At 41.4% G+C, this 26,832-nt stretch overlaps 2 protein-coding genes across 3 annotated transcripts; both read left to right on the top strand.

Annotated features, from left to right (window-relative positions):
- Positions 1-6,486: 6,486 nt before the first annotated feature.
- LOC130184862 (prostaglandin E2 receptor EP1 subtype-like) lies at positions 6,487-10,653 on the top strand. The gene is made up of 3 exons (XM_056400950.1): positions 6,487-6,722; positions 7,785-8,707; positions 9,546-10,653. Exons 2-3 carry the CDS (start codon positions 7,832-7,834, stop codon positions 9,819-9,821), a joined length of 1,152 nt encoding a protein of 383 aa, XP_056256925.1. The 5' UTR covers positions 6,487-6,722; positions 7,785-7,831; the 3' UTR covers positions 9,822-10,653.
- Positions 10,654-11,432: 779 nt separating this feature from the next.
- ilf3b (interleukin enhancer binding factor 3b) lies at positions 11,433-26,511 on the top strand. 2 transcript variants are annotated; one of them, XM_056400942.1, is made up of 18 exons: positions 11,433-11,526; positions 12,972-13,070; positions 13,898-14,121; positions 14,223-14,397; positions 16,973-17,120; positions 18,533-18,624; positions 19,783-19,878; positions 20,204-20,315; positions 20,410-20,507; positions 20,599-20,710; positions 20,831-20,944; positions 21,180-21,385; positions 21,536-21,706; positions 21,796-22,077; positions 22,812-22,944; positions 23,040-23,087; positions 24,763-25,182; positions 25,593-26,511. In XM_056400942.1, the coding sequence occupies exons 2-18, from the start codon at positions 13,068-13,070 to the stop codon at positions 25,724-25,726; spliced, it is 2,568 nt and encodes an 855-aa protein (XP_056256917.1). In that variant the 5' UTR covers positions 11,433-11,526; positions 12,972-13,067; the 3' UTR covers positions 25,727-26,511. The 2 variants fall into 2 exon arrangements, with proteins under 2 accessions (XP_056256917.1, XP_056256918.1); XM_056400943.1 differs by lacking the exons at positions 24,763-25,182; positions 25,593-26,511 and adding an exon at positions 23,720-24,628.
- Positions 26,512-26,832: the final 321 nt, after the last annotated feature.

The raw sequence follows: 26,832 nt of genomic DNA, 5'->3' as shown, positions 1-26,832 counted from the left end.
TACATAATGTGACATCCAGTCCAGCAAGACATGATTACTAACTACTTTCCCCTGCCTCATCTGCGGCAGCTCTTTGTGTTTGCCAGTCTTTGCTGTCGTGTTGAATCGTTGCTGGCAAGATTTAAGTTCACAGCACACCAGGAGTCCAGCAAGTGACTCCACCACCATGTGGAAAAACTGAGCGTGAAGAAAGAAAATATAATTGCAAAGGACAGACCACTTGGACTTTTCACTTGAGTGAAAGTCTTTTCCAAAATTTCCTAAAGGCCTCTTTTCAGTGTTTATGGTAAGCCTGATGAAAAAATGCCAGAGTAATCAGAGGATCTGCAGTGGAGATCCATAAACTGTTAAACTTTATATTACTTGTTTTGTAATTTGTTTTCCCCCTTTTTTGGTAACATGGCACTTTTTGTGAATTTAATACAAGAAAAGAAAAGAAAGAAGAAAATTGTCCAAACTGGAAAAATCTGACATTGCTTTGGAAACGGTTTTTGTTTAACTTGATTACTTGATTGAAAACTTTAAAAGTCCCATAGTTTATACTTTTCCTGTGTTTTATTTGAAGTTTTGATAACCATAAGTAAATATACTTGTGGTTTCAAGTACCAAGTAGTATGAAGTATCCTCTCAGGTGTTTCTCTATGTAACTCTAGTAACAACATGTCGGTGAGCGAATCAGAAGAGTCCTGACGGCTCGTTGTAAGACTCAGTTTCTGAATATGAGCTGTGTGCATTCCTCTGTGGACTGAGCGCTTTGATACTTTCACAGTATTGATATAGAAACTATACCTGATCTATAATCAAACAACACATGGACATCCACCTTTAGACTATATGGGACCTTTAAAGCTGCTTTTTTAATGACATACCATCCTGCTGCTACTGTTGAGCACAATGTGAAGACAGTTATGGGCAAGTAGGAACAGGATTAATGTCACTGCCCCTGAGCAGAGACTGAAGATGGGATACCAGCAGTGATGTCAAGTTGACCCGCAACATAACAGGAGGGTTAAAATAGTTTGTTCTATATTGGGAAAAGACATGAGAAAACTCAGGGTTTCCTTACTCTGAACAATGCTCTGTGAAAGACTGAACATCTGGATGATTAGATTCATAGCTCAATTTGTTAATGGCATGTAATGATAATAAAAAATGACTTCAATTAAAGATCCACTTAATTAATTGTGCGTCATAAACCAACATTATTTCTCAATAAGGCCAGGCTGACATTAGACACACTCAAACATTAAATGGAGATATGCATCAGTGGTGACTTCTCTCTCTCTCTCTCTCTCTCTCTCTCTGCAGCTGACCTTTTCAGAAAGATGCAGTGTATACCTACTGGACAGATCCTGTTTGCTCACATTCGTATTCACCATAGTAGGAGCTCTCGTTTGATTTATACAGCGACTGAATGATAAGTGGCTGCCGCTATTTCACACTCTGGTGAGTCAAGAAATCTGATTCATTATGTACGCTCGGTGAAAGACAGGAATGATAATGTGAGCAGCTCGGTGACTACTGTTCAGGCAGGCAGAGGAGATTATATAGGAAGAGCCGGGGTCATACACAACTTCAACAGAAGTGAATATAGTCACTGCAGAATTAAACCTCCACCGTTATTCGCCATGTAAATATTTGGTGTGTTGCCAAAGCATCGTACCAAATCTACCCGAAAGCCTCATTAAGATAATGGCTGCACTTTCTCACCAATCGATCACTGAAAAGAAATGCATGCACTAAATTGGATAATGATGATGTACATTCTTCAATATTAGCTTTAAAGCTTTAATCTGTGAAGTTTTTCTCCACTTGTGGACAATGGAACAACCTGTAAACACCTAACGCTGTCATCTCATAAAGTTGTTGTAGCTGATGTATTAGCAAGTAGTCAAGCAAAAAAAAAAAAAACAATCTAGGTAACAGAGCATAACAAGCTGTAAACACGACATAAACATGCAGAGCGACCTTACCAACAATGCATTGCATGAGTAAGCAGGTGTTCCTAATAAAGTGCCCTGCGAGTGTGTAATCACTCATAATCTGTGTCTGTGTGCGCACCTGAACTTGCGTATGGTGTGACAAGTCATACGTTTTTGACTGTGAGATACAAACAGATCCCCAGGCTGCTGCTGACCCTGCGTGTGCGTGTGCGTGTGCGTGAGCGTGTGCGTGTGAGCTGCATCGTCCTGGTCTCTTGGTGAAAAATCTCCCACGTGCGTGAATCATGTCCCCGAGGGTCCTGAGGAGGAGTATTCAGAGAAGTTTCCTCTGAAGCCAGCAGTCTCCCAGGCACAGATCTTTGCTGTTGTCTTGTAGCTTCCTTAATCTTCTTTTGCGCACGTAGTTTTTGTACCTGCAGGGTTAAGCCCTTATAGACTTCGCAGGAACCCGCATTACTTTGAAACAGTAAGAGTTGGATGCTTTTATGGAAGAAATAAATCCTCTGGGGCTGCATCTAACTTATTCAATCATTTGGATCAAGGGAGGCTAATTTGACTTATCTGGAAGAACAGAGAGTTATTTAACTTATTTATTTATTTGATTTATTAATTTATTTTTATTTTTACCCTGGAACTGTATTTTAGTTAAGCCCTTCTTTGACACAGTGGATATTTTAGCTGCATTATGGTTATGTGACTCAGCCATTATGTTGGATATGTGACACATCAGACACATAACTCACCTTTCAGAGAAGTTATAAAGTCATGTGATCTACCACCTGTGCCAATTTCACTCAGAGAGTGGCTGGAACATTCAACATTTTGTAATGTTTGTCATAAATCTGTCAATTTCCAGTTCCAGAGGGAGTTCCACTCAAAATTATGAACTAAATTAAGCACAGTTATGTAGGTTCGTTTTAGTATTCTACAAATTACTGATGTTCACTGTTAATCTGCCAAAAAAGGGCAGAATACAAGAGATTTTTAAAGATTAATGAGCACCAGTTCCACAGAATTGACCCTTTGGCCGCACAGATTGTGCAGAATTGGATCATGATTCTGAATAGTAAGGTTCCTCGGGAACATAAAACTTCCTCATGTCTCTCCTCGTCTCTCCAGACGGACATATTTGAAGTGCATGTGGTCAACTGAGAAGCAGTTAGGATGAGCTTTTCCCAGGAGAAGCGGGAGGATTATTAAAATGAATTATTTTATGTATCTCACCCTAATTTACATAAAGTATCCCAATCCAAAATGAAAAAGCACAATTTTTTTTCTGAGACACTCAGGAATTTAAATTGTTCTACTATAGTTACTAACAATCCCTCTGAGCCCCGAAAAGATCAATCACTTCAGACAAAATGACTTTGAAACAGTCATCTCAACCCATTTTCAATAACAGCTCCATGTTATCAAAGTTCACTCTCCCCTCAGACACTGAACAATTGATTGGATATAAAAACCAGAGAGCATGACACGCACAATTACACAAAAATGCAGGGACTAAAAGCGTGGTAATTATGAGGTTTTCAACAAATAAATCCTGGAATGTTTTGGGGCTGTTTTTGACAGACATGCAGAGGATGGTGTGACAAACAAACTGCAGCTGACCATGTCTGCGTTTCTGCTGCTGCTGCGGATTACTATTCAAAACAGTGACACTGAGGAAGGCCTGTCGCAAAATGAGACATGTAGGTTAAGTGAAAAATGTGAAACTGAGGGCACTGGCTTTTGAATACACACACACACACACACACACACACACACACACACACACACACAAAATTTGGAAATGTAGCAAGCATGCTGACCCTGCAGGAACATGAGGCTTTTCCTGCAAATGCCAGTGTTACTGTTGAACTGGGAATTCTTAGTGGGCCCAGTGCAGCACCATGAAGTCAGGCATTTAAAGTCCAAAACACAACCCTAATTAAGATTGAGCTCTTCATGTTTGAGGTTTCTCAGCCAGGTGAGGGAGGTTTGCAGAAAGGTATTGTTGACTTGATGTTGTCCAGTTGCAGCGAACAGCACTAATCCCCTTGCAGGACGTATTTACAGCTGTTTTGCTGTGTGGTTTCCTGTTTTACAGTGTGTCCCTTTGGTGCAAATTAAAACATGCAACCAACACAAGTAAATAGCATCCATGTGGAGTTAAGAAACCCACGCAAACACTTTCTCCCTCCCTCTGTCTGGCGTGTGTGGTGATCATCTTTCCAGGTTTATGTCTGCAGACAAGACAATGGCACACAAGTGTGGAAAAACTCCTTCTAAGCCAAGGGAATCAGACATTTTATGGCAGAGATTATAAAACATTTTTTACCTTTTACTTTGATCCAAACAAGTTAGTTTAACATTTTTATGGAAAATGTCTCCATCCGAAAATAGTTTGAGATATGTTTTTACATCTAATCTGAACTCCTCAAGACGAAAAATAAACATCTGTCAGACATAAGAAAGGCAGCATGGACACATCTGTTGCCACGGACCTTTGAAAGCTTTTTGTGTCACCACCAAAGAAAAGAAACAACGTTTTGTCTCGTCTCTGCGGCTCCTGTTGCTGTAGCTGTGCCAATATAAAATTACCCATTATAAGATATTTTGTTTTGCAGATTGACTTCCTGCCTTCTAATCCTAATGGTGTATCCTCTCAATAGATCACAATCGTGTGCGGTCCTGTTCTCCCAGTTCTTCCATCCAGCCAGATCAGGTATTAATCTTTGCCAGGCTTTCGGTTTTATAGCACAGCAGACAAGGATGCATTAACCCCAGCTAATAATGCTGTAGCCCCACTGGCCTCTAATGGCGTTCTGTCTGACATTTTGGCAGGATTTACACAACTGCATGTACAAACAGACGTGCACAGGCAATATACAGTTTAGACTTGAATGTTTGAGACAACATGCTTTATTAAAGGTCCCATATTTTACACTTCTCCTGTGTTTTATCTGAAGTGTTGATCCAGAAGAAGATATATTTGTTCTTTTAAGAACCAGAAACCATCTCAATGTAGTTTCACATCTCCTCTCTCAGGCTTCTCTCTGGAGCCCTAGTACCAACAAGTCAATGAGCCAATCATAGAGGAGGCTCTGAGCCTCTCTTCTGATTGGCTGACTGTTTTCTGAGTGATCCAATAAAAATACAGCAGATTTCAGGTAAAAACACTCAAAGAAACCAAATCCTGCAAGGTTGGATTGTGGGTCCTGGTGGGCGGGGCTTTTGGCATGGCTGAGAGCTGTGACATCACAAAGTTAAAGAAAGTCATGACGGCTCGTTTTAAGGCTCAGTTTCTGAATACAGGCTTTGTGCATTTCTCTGTGGACTGAGCACTTTGATACTCTCACAGTATTAATATACAACCTAGACCTGCCTTATAATTAAAAAAACACATGGACGTCTGCCTTTATACAATATGGGACCTTTAAAATGCACTGAAAGGCACAAAAACACATACACACACACTATATGTCCTGAGTTCATTAACAAAGAGCTGCATTGTGCACATTAGCACATCATTTTACAGAGGACTCCCTCTACTGTTTTGACATAAGGTGACAGTGAAATAAGGAGGAGGAGGAGGTTTTTCAGATGAGTGCAAAGATATGCCTGAAGTGTGATGATGGGGATCTGAGAGGCTCCTCTCGTCATCTGACACTGTCGTAATCTGTATATTCATTCTGCGTGCTTATCACTAATCTTGGGATTTCACCAATTTAAAATGAGCAGTTTGCTTTTCCCTCCCAAATGTTTCCTCCCTGAGGCGAGGCCCGGAGCATTAAATCCTAATGTCCCCAGCAGCAGCAGCAGCAGCTGGAGGAGGAGTGAGGTCGGCCTTGTGAAGTACTGGAAAGTCATTTGCATTCAAAGCTGCAGTTAGAGACTGTGAGAGAGATGTTTGTGGTGGCAGGAGCACAGATGCTTCACATTGATGAGAGCTGACCACAGGGCATATGAGGTGGTTTCAGATCAGGCTCGGTGGAGCAGGGGGGGGTGTTTTAATTTCTGAGGAATCAACAGACAACACATGATGTCTCCAGAGCAGTAAAACCTACAAATTCAATGACCTAAAGTCACAACCAGCTTTTACTTTGAAGGGCCTAATCTGGCATTAATCAGGATGGACAACAACTTTTTTTTTAAAGATGCTATTATATGAAGTCATACATACAGTGGGATCCAGAAGTCTGAAACCACTTTCCCATTCACTTGAATGGGAAAGTGGTGTCAGACTGAACTACATCACAGCTCATAAAATAAATCTTTAAAGGGGGGGTTTTCCTGCAGCCTCAGACGGGTCTCCCTCAGATTTAACATCATAAAGGTTCTTGTTGTTACACGTTTTATATTTCTGTCCCACATCCTAGAACTGTTGAGTCAGGAGCAAGGCAGCAGGATTTTAAATATTCATAATTTTCTCTAGGATTTTACTGAGTGGGCCCTTCACTTTGCTGTGCTGCCAGGAAATGACTGGTTCTCACCGACTGAGACACCCAGAGGGGATGCGAGCACGCTGCAGCTCCGGCATATAAAAAGCAGCGAGCAGCAATCAGAGTAACAGAGGACATGCTTGTGCAGTGTAACAGGGAGGCTGCTTGTTCTAACAGAGGAGTTTCTGTGTTTGCATTGCAGCAAAACAGTTCAGGTGAAGAAGACCACTCACCACGGGACTTTAGGAGAAGATATCAAGAACAATCTGGATTTATTTATTTTCTAGCTTCAGTTATGAGTAATTGTCAAAATCAAAGCGATCCTGATCATCCCCATGGATTTCTTATTCCAAAGGTAGGTGAAATATCCTGCATCGAAAGAAACATTTAAAGGACAAAAAGTATGCCTTGAGGCTATCATTTCAAGTTCAATTCTCTTACTATTTACTTGTTTGTTTTATTTTTATGTTAAAATGAGAATGTCCACTTAAAAGCATGAAAACACTTGAGAGAAAAGGAAAAAGAAATGCTCTGACATCAAAGACAAAAATGTGATAGTGGGATGTGAAGTTGTTTGGGGTAACAGATATAATGTCTATCATCATTATGCATGTCTCATTATCCATTATAATCATAATTTGTTTATTTTTTATTTTTTTTATCAGGCCTTTAACAACTTTTTAATAGCTTCAAATGACATGCACCAAATAATAAACAACAATGACTATAGTGAAAGTGAAAACAAAAGCATACAATTAAAAAGAAAACTATTGAATAAAAATGCTTGGGTAAAGGAAAATAATAAAATTAGTACATACAAAGGATAGGAAAACTTTAACATGGTTGTAATACATTATCACTTTTGAATACAATTTAACAGCCGGCTAGATAATTGATATGGAGCAACAAGTTTCACCTTTAATCTGGCATCTGCTCCACCAGTCTTTCCTGCCTCTCAGGGTGTGCATGTGTGTTTTATAGGACTCTGCTGCTGCACTGTAACTGCATTTCTATGAGGAATGCATGAAGCAGTGTCAACAGAAACTGTCAGAACTTGTTCAGACTTCCCTCGCTGCCTTGTAAGAGGAGGAAAGTGAAGGTCTTTGTACCTAAACCCTTGGAGAGTGCTGAGAAACTAATTTGTTTTTCTTTGTTTTTAAAGATGAGTCACTCTGTCCTGAGGAGCTTTGAGACAAAAATGAAATAGGTTATTTTGAGGTTATTTCTCATTGTGATGTTCATAGGGACCGTACATAAATTATTAGGAGGGAGGAAAAGCAAATAGTATGAGAATATTTCTTTGATTAAAGTTTGGCAAAAAAACCCACCTCTTAGCATTCACCCCCACCCCTCCCCATCTCGATACCTTTTGTACAGTGTGTTATGAATCATCTGATCCAGTCCCTTTTCCCCTCAGTGTCTTCTCAGCCAGAGGAACCACATCCAGCCCAGAACTCAGCAGTGATGCTGGCGATGCAGCACTACAACTCCTCGGGTATTATTGCCTCCGCCCCCCTCTACAACCACACCACCATGGTGCAGGAGCCAGAGATGGAGGCCGTGAGACATAATACCACCATTCCACGGAGCAACCCCATGGCCGCCGGCCTCACCATGACTCTGGGGATCCTGTTCAACGTGGTGGCTCTCATCATTCTTGCCAAGGCTTACAATCGCTTCCGTCGGCGGTCAAAAGCCACTTTCCTGCTCTTTGCCAGCTCCCTGGTGGCTACAGATCTGGCTGGACATGTTATCAATGGAGCCCTTGTGCTGAGAAGGTATTCTGAAGGGACTGGGTCCACATCTGATTCCGCTTCCAGCCTTAGAGGTAATCCTGCAGATACAGATACCTCTTGTCTGTTTTTGGGAGGTTGCATGGTCTTCTTTGGCCTGTGCCCGCTTTTCCTGGGTTGTGCCATGGCTGCCGAGCGCTGCCTGGGCGTCACAAGGCCTTTGATGCATGCACGTCTGGTGACCACAGCACGGACAAAGATAGCACTGACCCTAATCTGGCTACTGGCTTTATGCGTGGCCCTCCTGCCATTCTTCAGACTGGGTGCCTACACCTCTCAGTACCCAGGGACGTGGTGCTTTATCAGGGTGATGGAGGACACTAAAGCAACAGATCTGGCCTTTATGATGCTGTTCTCTGGACTGGCTTTGAGCTCTCTGGCCATGGCCTTTGTGTGCAACACCATCAGTGGGCTCAAACTAATGAGAGCCCGCCTAAAGAAGAGGTCATGCTCCCATCGCCGCTCAGCCAGGTCTCATGACACAGAGATGGTGGTTCAGCTGGTCGGTATCATGGTCACCTCCTGCATCTGCTGGAGCCCTCTGCTGGTGAGTTTGTAGAACATACTTTACAAATATATTTGACTATATTTAAAAGAGGTAAATAAATGTTGAGATATTTACACCTTATTTGATTTGGGTCAGATTTTGTAAGTCACTGATTTAAAGAAAAGATTTGCAGAAAATGAAACGTTCAAATTTTACTCTGATTACTACTATTAATATCATATGATGTATAAAACACGTCAGTACACCATCATAAATATTATACTGTTATTAAAGACAGAAACATGATTGACATAAACTCTCTGTACGCCCCTGGAATGCAGCACAGTGTTCTTCAAACAAGACATTTATTATTCATTCATGTTTGTGCAGATTTTATTTGACTGAAATTAATGCTCACTCAAGACAGATGAAGTGATTTGCTGATTAAGTAGCTAAAGTATCTCCACATCATCTCCCATCATTTAACTGGGCAATACTTTAGTTTATTAGCAGCTGGCTGACTGATAATAAGGAGACACAGAGATAAAGTGATTAGCATGAAAACTATTAGACACTGTATCACACTGAACTGTAATAATGCACAGTACAGCTGGATGGTAAAAAATAAGAAGTGACTTTGCATTACAGAGAGCTATTAAGAACCACAGGAAACTGGAAGTTTTGAATTCCACAATAATTCCTGGTTTATAGCAGCTGCCTAAAAATGTATTTATTTTTCTTTCTTTTTTTTAAGGTTGTAAAAATCAACTTCTTCAGGGTGTGAGCTTGAAAAACAAATACTGAATAATTAGCACAACCAACACAATGTGTTTGTTTGTTTTGGGTTTATTATATGTCGCAAGATAAGCCTAAAGCTGTTTCCTTTTCCTTTTTTTAGATCTTTGGACTGATGTCGGCCACACGGTCCTACAGTGGCTCTCTAGGCAGCGACAGAGATATGTACAGGGGGCTGATGGTGACCGGTGTCAGGATGGCAACCTGTAACCAGATCCTGGACCCTTGGGTGTACATCCTGCTGCGACGTGCCATCCTTAGGAAGATCTACCACATCACTAAAAGAGAGGCCAGTCTCAAGGGAAGCATGTTTCGCTCGATCCGCTGGGATGTCGGCTCCTTCCAGAACTCAGAGAAAAACAGCGTTAATAAGATTTAAAGGAGGAGGAGAGGGGAAATGGTGTCTATCTCTTTTTAAGGGATGCTCTGACACTTGCCAGCAGGATCAGCACTGAACCTGGCAGCTTTTCATCCCGATCAGAATTCAGTGTTAAAAGGTCCGAGATGAAAAGAGACTTCTTTCCTGGCAGGTGGCGATGGAGCCACCTTTGTATGTATGAAGTGGTTAAAAATGGGAAATATCCCAAACATGTTCCAACATGTTTTGAAATCACTGAGTTCACTGAGTGGATAATAATAACCTCTTAGGTTGTTGTATGTATGAGCCAGTGTTACACTACAAAGGGAAAAAGCTCCAACTTATTATAAACTGCATAGTATATTTCAGAATGCAACATTGCCCATGTACTGGACGTGTTTGCATGGCAGTCTACCCTCTATGAGAGGAGATGTAAATATAAAGGTTTCTGTGTGCAGGATTATGATGTATTCATTTTTTTGCTGAAGTGAAGACTGTATCTACTCTTAAAGCGAACATCTCAACTCTGTAAATGTGCCGTTTGTTTTGTTTTCTGACACAATGTAAAAGTCAATGACTTATGTAAATGCTCAAATGAGAGAGCAAAAAAAAAAAAAAGAAGCTGTGCTTTTACCTCAGCTTGAAGATGTGAAAAAACACCATGTGTGTGTACAATGTAATGCTGTGATACGAAAGTGAACGTGTGTGTCTATTGTGTGTTTGTGAATGTATCTACAGTGTTTTCCCCGAGTGTCTGGGGACTGAGTGAAGCTATGTGTCGCCAAAGCTAATTGAATGTGATATTATCCAGAAAGGGAAATGTAAGATTACATAATAAATTGTTATCAGTTAATATTCCATCTCATTCTGGTTTCTAATCGATGTCACAGAATTTTTACAACTTTGTCAAAATACACACCGTTAATGGTTAAACCAAAGTGGGGTTCCACTTTATATGCAGCAGTGAGAAGATAGGTTTAGGAAAATACACTACAATTTGTGTTCTTGCCAAGAGTTGGATGAGAAGATGCCACTCTTATGGCAGTACAGTAAATATGATTGCCCATGGAGATAAACTAATGTTGCAAGTAATTCCTGAAATGCCACTTAATTTACATACAAAATTCTTTCACTAGATAATCTCATTGTGTATTCAACATTAACTTCATATGTAGAATGCAGCTCCCACAAAAGATGTGACATGCTCTTATTTTCATGAGATCGTATTATTAATGCCTTTTATTTTCTGAATAACCACAAGATTATAAATCTTAGTTAGTGCTGCAAATGTTTCTCTATGAGAGTTTTTTCCAAAGCAACTAGAGCAAGTGGTCACTCCACTGTGATTAAAATGCTCAGTATGAAATATCATTGGGGGCTAAACTATAGAATTCCCCCCATAATACTCAACACCTGTAGGAAATATGAACAGCTGGGTGGATATAATGGTCACAACAGATTAATGCTTGTGTTGTTCTCTCAGAACATTGGGGCAGCTGACATTAGGAGACAACTCAATTCAATGCCACCGGTGGTAGCCACGCCCCTGGCTGGTACCCCCGTCTGCAATTGTAGCCAATAGGAAAACAGTCACATGCCCCGTCCAGCCAATGAGCGTCTCCATTCTCAGGCGTTTCCATTTGCTCCCTCACTGGCCACTGCCGTTGGTGCTGCCGAGACCAGGAGCTACCGTGCAGCATCGTCCGTTAGCAGGGAAAACACCACGGTGAGTAACAAAGATATTCATAATGTCAGTCCTCAGAATGCACGAAGTTAGTTATCGGGTGGTCACCGAACACCGAGAGCGCTAACGAAGCTTGTTGTTGTAGTCTAGCGTGTTTATTTATGTGCGCTTCGTTTACGGATCTATTTGGCTTTGTTTGGCTAAGCTAACCTGCTAAGTGCTAACTGTTGCTGAGCATTCAATGGGGTCTCGGTCTCGTCTCCTCGACCATTTTGGTGTCTGATAGGCAACAGACCAATATCCAAATATAAACTCGATTTTCTACAACATGTCTACACTTGTATTTGGCTCTGCAGTTGATAGAAACGGCAGGTGGTGGATGTAGTAGATGTTTTTTTTGCGTTTTGAGGCTTGGCAAGAATGTCGGCATGGCGCAGCTTTTAACGGTGGGTGATCCGTGTTTTGTGGGGGTTGTTAGCTAGCTGCCGTCGCCAGTCGGGCTGTGCACTGAACTAAAATGGCGTCTGTTTTTAAAATTCTCCTGATGTAGATGTGGGGTCTGGGTCCCTAAACTGTTAGGCTACTTCTCCATAACTCACTCTCTCCTCACGTAAAAGTTGCGTCAGTGCAGGTTTAACAGGTGAACCATTAGCTTGTAGGTCTTGGGTTGGCTTGGTCCCACACTTCAGCAACTTGTTGACTGAAACATGACAACAGGACTGAGGCTCATGCTCTTTATAGTTTCACCCCACCTGCCTTGGCTGCAACTGGCAACTAAGTCTTTCCTGTAATGCAGGGAGTTATCTTAGTTTGCTGCAGAATATCTGATTGCGGTGGGTGTGTCACGACAATGAATGAGCCTTTCTTCCCCATCACATCATTTCGTTGCAGACAGTCACTCATAATTTGAGGCAACACAAATGAATATGCAGTCATCTGTGAATATGATTTTATTAACCTCTATTATGAGATCCATCTGATTCTGGTGGCATTGTACTTGCTTGTCTCTTTTACTATGTTTAGTTAAAAATATAATTTGAAGATCATCCTTCTGGCCTGGTAACAATATAAATGTTTGAGCCTTGGGCACATGAAGTAGTCCATGTAATTAAAGCTTGATTTGCTACAATAAACCACATATCTGCCTGTGAAAGTAGGGCTGTGTTTTGTCCCTGAGGCATGAGTTGCTGTGCCAATGACCTTCTTATGTTGCTGCAGCTGATGACCACTTTATTTTAATGAAAGATATACAGACAGTCTCGAGCGACTGAGTGGGAAGTGTTTTACACTGTTCAGTGTTAATGGTCTGGAGAATATCTACTGAACAGACTGCACAGCCAACGGAATTTCTTTAATTCTAATATGTGTCATCCACCCATCCTTTGTGGAGGCTGCTTGTTTTCATGGCTGAAGATTTCCCCACAGTGACATTTGAATTCTGTCTTACAATTAAATTCTTTTAAACGTGTATGTTTGTCTCCCTATAGGAACGGACTCCATCATTGTCATCTGCTGCAGAGAAGATCTTTTTTAACGCTACCATTCACTGAATATAGAAGTCTCCACGGGTTTCTAGCGCAACAATGGTAATGATTTAATTTCAGCCTTACTTTTATTTGAAGTTACACATCTCTATGTCATGCCTATTTGTTTTTGAACAGACAGACAGACAAAGCACACTGTCCTATTCATTAAATGTCACTATTAACAGGACAAGTTAATGTGTCACATCTAATTCAGTCCACAGAACTGGTGCCAGTGTTTTGTCATTCCAGTCTGCCCAGGGCTTTAGGAACACATGCTGCAGCTTCCACATCACAGCTCTCCTCTAAATTGGCTTTGGCTGCTTGCACATACGCTCGCCTTGTGTAATCATTGGTGTTAGAAGCTTGGCCTAGACATGGGGCCTTCTTATTCAGTGTTTTAATTAATCAAAGACAAGTGAGTGGCAGAGAAAGCTGTGCGGTCATTATGATAAAGGAGAACCTTTTTAATCTTTATAAATGCCTCATAAAGACGGATTAATGAAGTTAGATAAATAACTGTTCTGAATAAAACCTGGAACGTTTACAAATCAACAAAAAGGATTGAAGTTGAAAGAGCTGGCTCTGGGTTTTATTCTGTCCAGTTACCCAGATAACTCAGTAATCCTGCTTTGTGAGAGAGGCCTCTGTTGTATAATTAGTAATGATCTGTTTAATTCTCCCAGGACATCTCTAAGCACAGTGATGCATTATCAAAGGCAGATGTCAGATTTTGCTTTGCACCATGACAGAGTTAAAAACATCCCACCTGGATGCTTTTGTGATGCACTATTTAGGGTGTGAATTGGGGTGAACTAGTCGCTGCTACCCCTGCCACAGCAGGAAACTCCCATTTCTCCTCAATTCATGTTGTTTCTTTTCACCACTAGCCTCCCCCAATGCGGCACCGCTCCATGCGCGTCTTCATGAACGATGATCGCCATGTCATGGCCAAACACTCTGCCATCTACCCAACTCAGGAGGAACTAGAAAGTGTACAGAACATGGTATCTTACACAGAGCGAGCCCTCAAGGCTGTGTCCGACTGGCTGGATAAGCAGGAGAAGGGAACGTCGAAATCAGACTCTGACAGCACTGACACTGATAAGGAAAGGTGGGGTGTCATTTCTCATATTCAGTTAAAAAAAAAACATAGCCAGGCCGTAAAAATGGTCGAATGCATCTTCTCTAATCACATCTCGTTTTTCTGGAAAGTGAGCACAAAGATCAGGCCACCCGCTCTCTGCGTGGTGTAATGAGGGTGGGCCTGGTTGCAAAGGGGCTACTACTGAAGGGGGACCTGGACCTGGAGCTGGTGCTCCTCTGTAAGGACAAACCAACCATCAGTCTGCTGAAGAAAGTGTCTGAAAATCTTGTTACACAGCTCAAGGTAAGAACAAAGCTCAGTTCATTCAGTGTGCAAAATCACATGATCACACATGTTCATTAGAGCCTGACTGATGCTGGGTTTTTGAGACCAATACCAATTTATATTTGACAGTCTAAATATAATTTTTTGCCAATATAATTTTTTTTACATAAGCACATAACATACATTTTTTTCCAAAGAAGATCCCTAATGATAAATTATTAAAGAACTGTAAATCCTGATACCTGCTGAGTGAGATTGAAAATAAATTTGATGAATCAGATGAATATTGAAAAATATTTTCAGACTCAAAAGAGCTTTACCTAAGGAGGCAGAAAGACACTCTGAAAAAGACATATTAGCAAAACAGAGTAGCTAGAGACACAAACACACTTAGAAACCTAGGAAAACACATGCGGGAAATCTGAATGAGCCGATCAGTGTGATTTAGATATGCAAATAATTTGTTTTGAATATTTCAAGGCTTCAGCCAGAGCTGCTGTGGCAGTTAAAACAGCAAGAGACGGTCAGGAAGGATTAGCTGTAGGTAATGAAGAGGGAGATGTAAGAGAGGAGGAGTTTTTTGTTACGCAAAGTACTAGGTAATTAAAATATTTCTGGTAGATGTATAAGGTTATTATATACTGTATATAAATTGTCTAAACACCACTTTTACTGTCTAAATGGACTGAGTTAGACTTTTTCGACGTTTCTTAAGAAGAATTACTTTATTATAGAGGTGTTCATACCGTTTATACTGGTGATATATTTTCATTGCACCTCTAAAGTTCTTAATGCGCTCCTATATTTTCCTACTTAGAAGTGCATGTGCTCCTTGGGGAAAAGAGTAAGTGTCAAGCCCTGCAGTGTATCATGGCTTGTGATTTTTCTAGTGATTTCACCTGCTGAAACATTTCTGTAGTTACTTGTGATGGTTCAGTATCACATCCCTACAAATAGGAGGGGTTAGCCGCTGTTTGTGTCTTCTACAAAATGAATCCCATCTTCGGTGCAGACAGTGATTAGATTTTAGGGGTGACCTCACTAAAGTGAACCCACATCATCACAAAATGGCGTAGTGCAGAAGGAGGTATACGTAAGTCCAATTCTCATGAACGTGATATCTCAGTAATGCCTAGAGGAAATTTCTTCAAATTTTGCAGAAACCGCCACTTGGACTCAAGGATGAACTGGTTTGATTTTGGCGGTCAAAGCAAAATACAAAACATGTTTGTTTTTTTTACCATAATTTAAGAATCCATATGCAAATTATGACACAGTTTAACATAAACACCCAGGAAGGGGAGATTGTGACTGTATTTCCTGCAACTTGGTTGTTTGGCGGAGGCATACAACCATAAAGCAATAATGCTAGTTTTTTTAGATTAACTCAGGGGTCATCAACAAACTACAATTGTTCTTTCACTTAGTGTTATTCACTATTACTTAACTAGTTCCACAATATATTAATAATGATGATAGGTTCATTTAGGGATCACTCGCCACTATCCAGCAGCCCAAGGGAACTTTCCAGGGCATTTCCAGAGCCTTTGAATTATGTTGGCCTGAGGTTTCCTCCGTGCTAATGACTGCCTGGTGCGCACAGAGAGAAATTCCCCCAGGAGTTGCAGAGAGCAGGTCGGTGATCCTGGGTGAGCCCTCAGTTTTCTGAATAAGGCTGTTGATGAATAAAGGAAAAACTAATACACAGAGAGCCTTGATGTCTTTTGAGTTAAATCGTATTGAAGGAAACAGAAAAAAGAATACAAAAAATATACAATACCACAAGTATGGTCCTGACTGCAGCATTCAATCATCTGTGATATATCTGTGTGAAAGTTTTATTTATGGCCAGTAAACCAGTTACCTGCCCCCTCTTGTAGCACAGGAATACTAAGACATTGTAAGTTAATGCATTCTGTCCGTGAACACGAGCTCCTCTGAGATAAGACTAAATAAATCTGCACCTCTCCCAGGAAAGAAGAAGATTGAGAGCCTGGGAAACCTGCTGCTCATACAACTACAACTAAAGTTCACTAAAAAATACTATTGTACAAAAGTATCATTACAACATTCAGAGATGATGCTAGACTACCTCAAACATTTCCCTGGTATTTCTTTTGTGCTATCTCTTTTTACTTATCAGTCAACATTTACTGTAAACCAAAACCAATGTATCTGTGCTAGGCTAATCATCTTGCCGATTTATAAACTGAACGCTAATTTTCATACCTATCATATCAGACTGCTATTACAGTTGATCTCTGGCTGCATGTTGTGACATGAGAGAGGAATCTGCTGTTGTAGTTCTGTACACAACATGGCTAAACCACATAATTACACCTTAGTAACAGACTTAATATCAGTGCATTTGTTTGGCAGAGATTTCTATCGCTACTGCATTGATGATGGTTGTTGACTGTGACCTCCTTGTTAATGGTGTGACAGTCTGCAAAGTATTAGATCCGGACCTGAACAGATATTAATGAATCAAACTACTCATGTTCAAGTATCTCTTTGATTTAGCAGCAGTTTTTTATGGTTTAATGGGCCTTTGGGTTTTAATTGATGTCACAAACACTTTGCTCTTTCACAGCCGATCATAGAAGACAAATACGTGGTGACACAGCACATCCGCGAGGCCAGTATCGTCATCAAGAACTCCAAAGAGCCCCCTCTCACCCTCACCATACACCTGACATCCCCTTTGGTTCGTGAGGAGATTGAGAGGGCTGCCGCCGGAGGTAAGCTCCGACACCAGGGCCGCAGGGTTTTTTCTTAAGTGGCGCCCTGCCTCCAGTAGGGAGGCCAGGCAGGCTAACAGGCTAGACAGATATTGTTTATTGGGCCTTCAATGGAGCTAGGGGACAAGAAATGCAGTCACATAATAAAACTGTGCTATGCTTATAGCTCTCTAGCCACTCTCGTAGTTCCATGTAATGTAATTGTACATTTTTGATGGCCCAATATACAGTATAGGGCAGGTAGTTTTACTGACTGCTGAAGACATGGCTTTCTCTTCCCCTTAATGATCAAGGTCACCAACGAAATGAAGGCTTACTGAGAATTTAACCAAATACAAAAAAGAGAGACCACTTTGTTTGCATGTGTTTTATCATTGATGATGAACGGTTTGCATTGCAGCAAAAATGAGTAGCAAAACATGAGGTGAAACTGTCCTTGGTTGTAAGACCCAGCAGTGGGCTATTGACTGTCTCTGATGTTCCTTAGCAGGGAAGGCTCAGGGTTACAGATAACGACAAGCGACACTTTGATTCTGCATTTTGTGTCCAGTCGCTCTCAGGACCAGTTGTTAGGTAGTAATACACTAATTATATAAGCTTAATTGTAGCTATACAAAAACAAAGTAAGATTTCCAGTAGCTGATATTCTGTTTGAGAGATCTCAACAGAAGTGAGGATTTTTAGCAGGTGTTGAACTTTGACCTTATCTGTAGCCCTGTGCTAACAGTGATGCCCAGTTTGGGTCTTCTTTTTTTTTTTTTTTTAAAGCCATCAGTTTTGCTGCAGTGTGGACTTGTTTTGATACCCACTTTTTGTGCATCTGATAACTTCTGCCTGTGGTTCCAATTCTGATTCTCTCTGTCAAGCCTTCTAGTTTGTCAATTTTTAGGGACGCTGGACCTTTGACCAACTGGCCGCTCTCTGTCTCGGAAGGGGCAAAGTGCAGTGTACCCAGTATAGGGGCAAAGGGGAGGGGCTCTACCTCCTGTTAGCGTCAGAAAAGAAAAGCAGACCTTTTTAATCACTGAAGCGTCCATTTGAGTTGAAGCAACCATGGAGAGACAACCTCCCATTTGATACAACCAATTATTCTTAATAAATGCACTTTTTTTTTTTTTTTTAATACTAGGAATTTTTCAACAATTTTTATTTTTACTAAGTCCATTTATAACCCACTTTACAATACTGTCGTTCCGGTGGGGTTTTTAAGTTAAATAATTGTGTGCCGGGTCGTGCAAAAACCATATTAACTGGGAGGTTGAGAGCGTTTGATGGTTCTCCAGTGGAGGGGCCCCCCTCCCCTTCCTCCTCCTGCCTGTGGTTTGGGAAGGCTGCCTGTGTTCCCCCTGGCCGGCTGACAGAACTCCCCTTGGTCAAACTGTACCTTGTCTTCTTATTCCACCTGCCAATAGAAACGCTTTCAGTCAACGATCCCCCGGATGTTCTGGACAGGCAGAAATGCCTAACTGCCTTGGCGTCTCTCCGCCACGCTAAGTGGTTCCAGGTTTGGATCTTGTCTTTATTTGTCTCTAAAACAGAAGTAGTTTTGAGTTTTGGTTCTATGCTGTATGTTCTTTTGTCATTTATTTGGGCGTTTCATGTGTTTTTTTCTTTATTTACTCCTTTGAAGTGTACTTCCTGTAGTAATATTTGATGATCTGGATGTTTGTTTCTTAGGAAACCTTTGTCATTACACTGTTGTAGAGTTGCTTTGCTCACTTAACAGGTTCTATTGCAGTGCCATTTTAAAAGATGTTCATTGCTGCTTTTTAGTCCCTGAGTTCATTAGTCTCCCACAGAGCTGCTTAACTCAAATCAGCACACACAAAAAATCTGGGACTAATACGGCATGTATCCAGGTGCAATATTTCTATACTTTCAGCGTTGGTGTGAGTGAGTTGTTGTTATTTTCACATTAATGCAAGCTACTCGTAGAGCACTTTTTGCTGCCCCATTCTGTAGTTTTGGAGAGAAAATGTCTTTCGTAGTGAACCATGTTGATAATAACTCATCACAGTGTTGTGGCCTGTGTCATCTTTGGCTTTCACACTATAACAATCAGTGCTCCATCTCTGCAGCTTGTTTTTTGTAGAGTATGTGGCCTCAACTTTTTCCTGCTCTCTGGCTGTTTCTGTTACTCTGTGTGCCACAAAATCAACAGGAATATTGCACCTTGAGTCATAGTTTTTAACTGTCACTAACTTAACCATTACCCCTTTCAATGACAGCACCAATCAGCACCTCCTTTTTTGAGTAATTCACCTGGTTCTCACTTTAAAGCTGGTATTAAGTTCGAGGTAGCTTTTTTCACTCTTTTCCTCTTGATCTTAAGCATGTTTTTTTTTTTTTTTCCTATAGACAAATGTTTTATGTCTGATAACTATTCCATCAATCATGTTGGCTATTGACTCACAGCCATAAATGTGAAAGGTTATAAGTAGGGTCTCGCAACAAAGTGATCAAACATTATTCTAACTTCCACTATCTCTGAACATTTCCATAATGACAAAGCTAAGCTGTTAGTCTGTGTGGCTTCATTTTTATTTATTTCCATTAATTTGGATGTTTATCTTGCTCTATACCCCACATGGTCTTCTTCATGACTAAGGCTGCTTGTCCTCCTCGTGCCCCTCCCTCCCCCCTTCCCTGCTTGTGTCTCCAGGCCAGAGCTAATGGACTCCGCTCCTGTGTCATTGTCATCCGGATACTAAGGGACCTGTGCGCCCGCGTCCCTACATGGGCCCCGCTTCGAGGTTGGGTGAGTGAAAACCTCCCCTGTACAGCTTCAGCATGCCAAAGCTCCGCTGGTCGTGGGCTTCTGGGAAGTGTGAAACATGTAGGAGGTTGTTTTCTTCAGCCTGATTTGTTTGCTCAAAACTTGAAAGCCCTCTTTATTAACCTCAACACAACCCTTTGATAAACCTTTGTCTGCCTGGAAACAACAACAAGAAAAAGCAAAGCACCACCATCACGGTTGTTGAGATACTATCTAATGCAGTGACCTAGAATCTCTCTGTGTTAGGAGCCAAAGCTTAAAAATAGCATCGTTGAACACGGTCTCCCTCTCTCCCCCTGCTGTGCAGCCCCTGGAGCTGATCTGTGAGAAAGCCATTGGTACAGGGAACCGGCCCATGGGGGCAGGAGAAGCTCTGAGGAGAGTTTTAGAGTGTCTGGCTTCAGGAATCCTCATGGCAGGTATGTGTCTGGAGCCTATTCTCTAAGTGTGTGTGTGTGTAACTTTGTTTTAATGCACTATTGCATTTTAAGTGTTCGTTGCTTTGTGTTGTAGATGGGGCTGGAATCTCTGATCCATGTGAGAAGGAGGCCACAGATGCTATCGGTCACTTGGACCACCAGCAGAGAGAAGACATCACAGCAAGTGCACAAGTGAGTAAGATTAAAAAAAAAAAAAAAAGAATTTGTGTGTGTGCTTTCACTAGAGTAAAAGTGAAATTCACACTGCCTGTCGTTTTTCCAGCATGCCTTAAGGTTGTCAGCTTTCGGACAGCTTCACAAAGTGCTTGGAATGGATCCCCTTCCCTCTAAGATGCCCAAGAAACCTCGTAGTGAGACTCCGATTGATTACACAGGTAAAATGGGTTTACCTGTGATATTTGAGTAATCCACAACAGTCACACCAGAACCTGTTGATTATATATTATGGTGTATGTGCCTATGTTCTTATGGCACTTATTGTGTGTGTTATTCAGTACAAATCCCACCCAGTACGGCATATGCCCCACCAATGAAAAGGCCCATTGAGGAAGAGGAGGGAACTGATGACAAGAGCCCCAATAAGAAGAAGAAAAAGCTACAGAAGAAATGTAAGTGCTCTTTTTTAGCTCTTGTGTTTGTTGGCAGTTACCTAAAACACAATCACAACTATCAATCTGACATGAAATTATCATTGACCAACACATTAGAGCGGTCGAAAACATACGATAAAAGCAGCGAACGATGGAAAGAGGAGGTCACATCTCTTTGGATATCTACGCATATGGTGCTGTTCAAAGAATGGGTCATATAATACCTTCATTCTGCCCCCCCCCCCCCCCCCAGCTCCAGAGGAGAAGGCCGAGCCTCCCCAGGCCATGAACGCTCTGATGAGGCTCAATCAGCTGAAGCCAGGTCTCCAGTACAAACTCATATCCCAGACTGGCCCAGTTCATGTTCCAGTCTTCACTATGGCCGTAGAAGTGGACGGCAAGACCTTTGAGGCCTCCGGTCCATCCAAGCGCACTGCCAAGCTACATGTAGCTGTAAAGGTGAGCACAGCATGTGCAGTGGGACTTTAATTATTAAATAAATGATAGGATTTAACATCTCCTCTGACCTCTGTTTTTCTGCCATGTCACAGTTTTATTTACATTCCTGGATATTTAAACAGCAGTGAGTCTTTTTGTGGACAATTTCAGGTCCTGCAGGACATGGGTCTGCCCACGGGAGTGGAACTAAAGACTGCTGAGACGGTAAAATCAGAGGAGACGGCTGTAGCTGTGGAGGAATTGAGGCCAGTAGTAACGCCTATTGAAACGAGCACGGCTGCCACGGGAGCAGCCAGTGCAGACGCCACTGATGCAGTAGAGGTATGAAGCTACTCCCTTTTTGTGTTTTGGAGATTTTTCTTTTGCTGCTGAATGCTCTTATTTTACTGACCGTCTCCCTCTCTTCTCAGACTGCTCGTCAACAGGGACCAATCCTGACTAAACACGGCAAGAACCCCGTGATGGAGCTGAACGAGAAACGTCGTGGCCTCAAGTATGAGCTCATCTCAGAGACTGGTGGCAGCCATGACAAACGCTTTGTCATGGAGGTGGAGATTGACGGTCAGAAGTTCCAGGGGACAGGATCCAATAAGAAGGTGGCTAAGGCTTATGCTGCCCTGGCTGCTTTGGAGCGGCTCTTCCCCGAAGGCTCTGTTGCCGAGGCGGCTAAAAAGAAAAAGGGACCACCCATGGTAAGCATCAAGTCAGGCTCACATCTTTGTATATGTGATTTCAGCATCAGCTTAATGAGTTAATCCGTGTCGCAATTCAAATTGTTGAGTAACATGCTGAGGTTAAAGGACGACACATTGCCACAAACTGGGTCCATTAAAGAAGAGATGGTTAATCTAGCTAGACCCCCCCCTCCTTTGTGTAATGTCGGACGAGTTGAGTGTGTGAGAGCTGCCAATGACTCAGCAGATGTTGAGATACAACAAATAAAAAGGAATGTTTAGTGGGTGCTAATTTTAAGCAAGCTAAGCAAATTTTGTTTTATTACATGAATCAGGTATAAACTTGTAAAGCTTACTTGGACGAAACATTACTTTCTGAGTGAAATACAAATTTAACAGCATGATTCTTCTCGGAAATTGTTGTTGTTAGATGGAACAGATGGTTTCAATTGCTAATGTTACGTAACCAACTGTGTGGAAGGACAAAAACACCCTGCAGCAACATTCATAGGCGACACAGGTTAACTGCAGTAGCAGTGTAAAGTTAACGGTGTCTCTTAATGCTGGACGCCACATGTCAGTCAACCACTGCTGAGGGACACGCCCACCAAAAAACTTAAAAATCTAAAACAGTGTTTCCTCAAATATGTGCAAAGAAGGTTTTATATATAATTTATATTTATGAGATGAATTTAGATTTCATCTTTAATGGCGACGTTGATGAGAAACCCAAAGTTTGTTTCCTCTTTTAGCACACTCCAGGTTTTGGCATGATGGGAGCTTCTGGAGGCGGAGACGCAGCTACGCCCAGAGGCAGAGGGAGAGGAGGACGAGGTCGCGGAAGGGGCAGGGGCTTCAATAATGGAGGAGGCTACGGCCAAGGAGGTAAAAACTCACTCTTTCTGTAGCAGACGTATTGTATATACCGGTAAAAAAGACATAATTAACAGGATTAAATTTAAATTCGTGTCTCGTTCCAGGCGGCTTCGGAACATACGGTTACGGGAACAATGCTAACTCCGGATACAGTGAGTGTTCATTTCACCTTTTATGATCCTGGTTTGACTGGATATGTGCTCTTTTCTGTGCTGCTTTTAAGAAGGTTAGGCTTTCATTTACCCAGAGAGAAATGCAAACAAATGTGTGAGCCACTGTGTCAGCATAGATGATGATGTGTCCTGCGGCGGGATGGTGCATCTCCCCAGGACTCTGGAGAGAAAAAAAAAAAAAAGGCCTTTACCACTTCTCACCTGTGCTCTCACAACCTGAACAGAGAATGTAGCCTAATACAGAAAACAGTTTCTTGCCAGAATACAGCAAACAAGACCATATATTAATACTTAAACATGTTGGGATGTTCCCAGTTCAATGATTTTACATTTCTCTGCTTTAAGCCACAGGATTGAATCTGTTTTTGACAAGCCCCCTCTTATGAGAACCCCCTTTCTTCCTTCTGGCAGCCTGTTCTGAGGACTGACCTACCTGAGCGTGACAGGAGCAGAGAAATCTAAAAAAAATAAAATAAAATAAACCCAACAACTCACTTTTAAACACAATCTGACCAAATGAGTCATTCGACTGCCACTTTTTATGGCAGAAAAAAATAAACAAATCTAATTTTGATATTTTCTTCCCTTCTCTGCCCTGTCTCACTCTTTAGGTGACTTTGTCTCAGACTGCTATGGCTACCACGAGTTTGCGACATAGATCTTCCCCAGTCTTAGAAAATCAAAAACAGTCCTCTAGAGAGGATAAAAACATGGACAAAATACACAATAGTGTTCCAGCAGCATCATGAACTCCCTTCACCACCAAGTCCGCAACCCTGGGAATAAAGTGACAACAACATCTCCGCCCCGTCTTGCCAATCCACTTGTCATATCCTGATACCTCGGGGAGACGGTCTGCCACTGCATGCACGTGGCCATAAGTCGCCTTCTGTTCTCTCAACTTGCCGTGGATGTACCTGAACACCTGGACCTCCCTAGACGGCAGGGCTGATTTATTGTAGATTGCCTCCATGTGTCAGGCATGGGACACGGCTTTGTTTCTGGATCATGATTAAGTGAAAGCCTGTGGGAGCTGGACAACGTAACTGCCTTTTTTTGGATTAATGTCAAGACCGCAACAGCCTGGTCTCTTATCTGTCTCCATACTGTTTACCTAGACGAGAAAACTGAGAAAATCATGAATTGTTTTTTATCTCATTCTAATGCCTTTCTGTCACTTCCATTCATTAAGCTGATTTTGTATTTTCTGTCTTGCTTTGGAAAAAAATGGCCACACTGTTTATGTAAAACCTGCTGTTTCTGTGTCATATCAGCAACACTGTTTAGTCATAGCTACACTGAATGCATGATGGTCTTAACGTTGGCAGTGTGTGGTAGTTGCAGTATCCCATCTGTAACAACATCAGGCACTGATGAACTGAGGCTGTTGGCACTAGGTTTGCACACAGACTGGCTGAAATGGAAAATTTCATGTATGTTTGGGAAGGGGAGACTTCTTGCTCTAGCTGTTTTTATATGTTTTGTCTTTTTTTTTTAATAAATGTCATCCTTCACTACTGTCTTACTCCAGGCTCTGAGTTAATTAAACCTGAGTGTATCTCACAGGGCAAATATATAAGTAGTAGATGATAAAATATATCATTAATTATAAATTATACCCATTTTAAGATTGTGCCCTGCTGTTATTTCCCAGATTACTACAACAATGGTGGCACAAATGGAGGAGCCGGGGCATCAACCAGCCCAACAGGTGGCCCTCCACCCAGCACAGCACCAGGATCAGCACAGGGCTCCTATGGTTCATACTACCAGAATGACGGAGCCTACACTGCCACCTCTGCCGCCAAGGCCCCCAAAAAGAAACCCCCTATGCACAAGGGAGGGAAGTCACCCTTTCCAGGCCCCCCAGGGGCAAACAGTGGATCTGCAGGGGGTTACCAGTCCAGCAGCCCCTCGGGGCAGGGCTCCTATAACCAGTATGGCCAGGGTTATGGCCAGGGAAAAAAGAGTTTCAGCCAGAACCAGGGGGCAACGGGCGGGTACTCTTATAGCACTGCCTACCCGAGCCAGGTGACGGGGGGTGCTGGAGGGAGCCAAGACTACAGTTATGAAGGTGAGTTAAGGGAACTTTTTCAGAAGTTGAAAAACACATTTTGTCAGAATGTCTTAAAAAAATAAAGAAAAACTATGTCTGAATGTGCATTTAAGACCATCAAGGAGATGGTTTAATGTGTCAGTGATTACATTTTCTGGTATAACAAGATTATGTGATACATTTCAGAACTACATAATTTTTTATGTAGTAATTATGAAAAAATAGACCAACATTAAAAATATCTCCTCGTGAAAGGATCTTATTAAATTAAGATGACAATATGCTTTATTCATATGAAATCACATGAAGTGCAATAGATATCTCAGTGTACAGTCTCCAACCAATATTAGATTTCCATAAGTCCCTCTGTATTGTTTTGATTCTAAGTTTTCAGAAATTGTTTTCACTGTCGCACTCTTTCCTTGTAGGTTTCAGCAACCAGTCCAATTACAACGCACAGGGAGGAGGGGGCAACCAGGGCTTCGGCAACAACCACTCTCAATACCACAACCCAGTGGGCTACGGCAGAGGAGACGGCAGCATGAATTACCAGTACAGATAGACTATGTCTCTCCCTCTGTGAATCATGGGCACCAAGCACTCGCATCAGTGTCTGAAACCTTCTCCAAAGAAAGTGATCGACGGCTTGCCTGTGCTCTTTTCCATGTTTGCTTCTTATGTGCTTTTCGGTTTATATGTAGCACATGCGGGCACAAAATGAAATGTCTGGACTTTTAAGTGTTGGAGCTGAGTTATGGCTGAATTTAGTGGTCTGTTTCAGTGGTCTGGTCAGTGCTTAGTCTTGTGTTTTTAAGTTGTTTTTTTTTTTTGTTTTTTTTTTATCTGTGCTACCAGTCCTCATCCTCATCACTCAATATGAAGGCTGATGTTACAAGTTACTCACTAGCTCTGACTCGGTTTCCTTTCTTATAAAGAGTTGTGTGGACAGCTTTTTTCTTTTTCATGTGAAACTAGTAAAATCTTGTAGTTTGAAACTACAAAGGTTGTTGTATTTTTTGTAACAATTCAATAGACCCAAATAGCTTGGTCTCTTCATTGCGTGTAATTTGGGCTTTTTTTTTTCTCTCTTTTCTTTTTTTAAATCTAACGTGATGTAGTTATTTTAATAAATCATTTTGAAAATTACTGGAAACATTCTGATGTTAAATCTACATTTCTCAGTGTAGCTTTTTGATTGGGTGGGATTTGTTCTTGTTAATGTATAACAAAGTGTGTTTGTATTAATAATAAATGATTTTTATTTTGAATAGAGGTCTTAATCAGAGTTTTGACTTTAAAGTATCAAGTATTTGTACCAATGATACTATTAATAAAAAGTGGAAAATTTATGGCCTGAGAAAAGGTGTCCTATTAGAGTAACTGTAGATACAGTAGGTGACCACAATTAAGTCCCGAAATATCTGATATCTGATCAATATGTTTGTGATACAATACAGCTGATTAAATTTCATATGAAGACTAAATAAAATACTAGTTTTTATAATTTTCCCAGCATCAATTCACACAGAAATGAATCAAATCCATGCAAATCAAAATTAATTTCCTATTAACTTATTTTTTATTTTTTCATTTTAATTATTTAATTTAAATTTGGCCAACAGGAAGATTCAACACAGTTTCTGATGTTCTAGGATGCCGAAAATAAAC

This window comes from Seriola aureovittata, chromosome 17 (genome assembly GCF_021018895.1).
Source record: "Seriola aureovittata isolate HTS-2021-v1 ecotype China chromosome 17, ASM2101889v1, whole genome shotgun sequence".
NCBI classification, from domain to species: domain Eukaryota; kingdom Metazoa; phylum Chordata; class Actinopteri; order Carangiformes; family Carangidae; genus Seriola; species Seriola aureovittata.
Note: the sequence above shows the minus strand (reverse complement) of the source record. Positions and strands in the feature narration are given on the sequence as shown.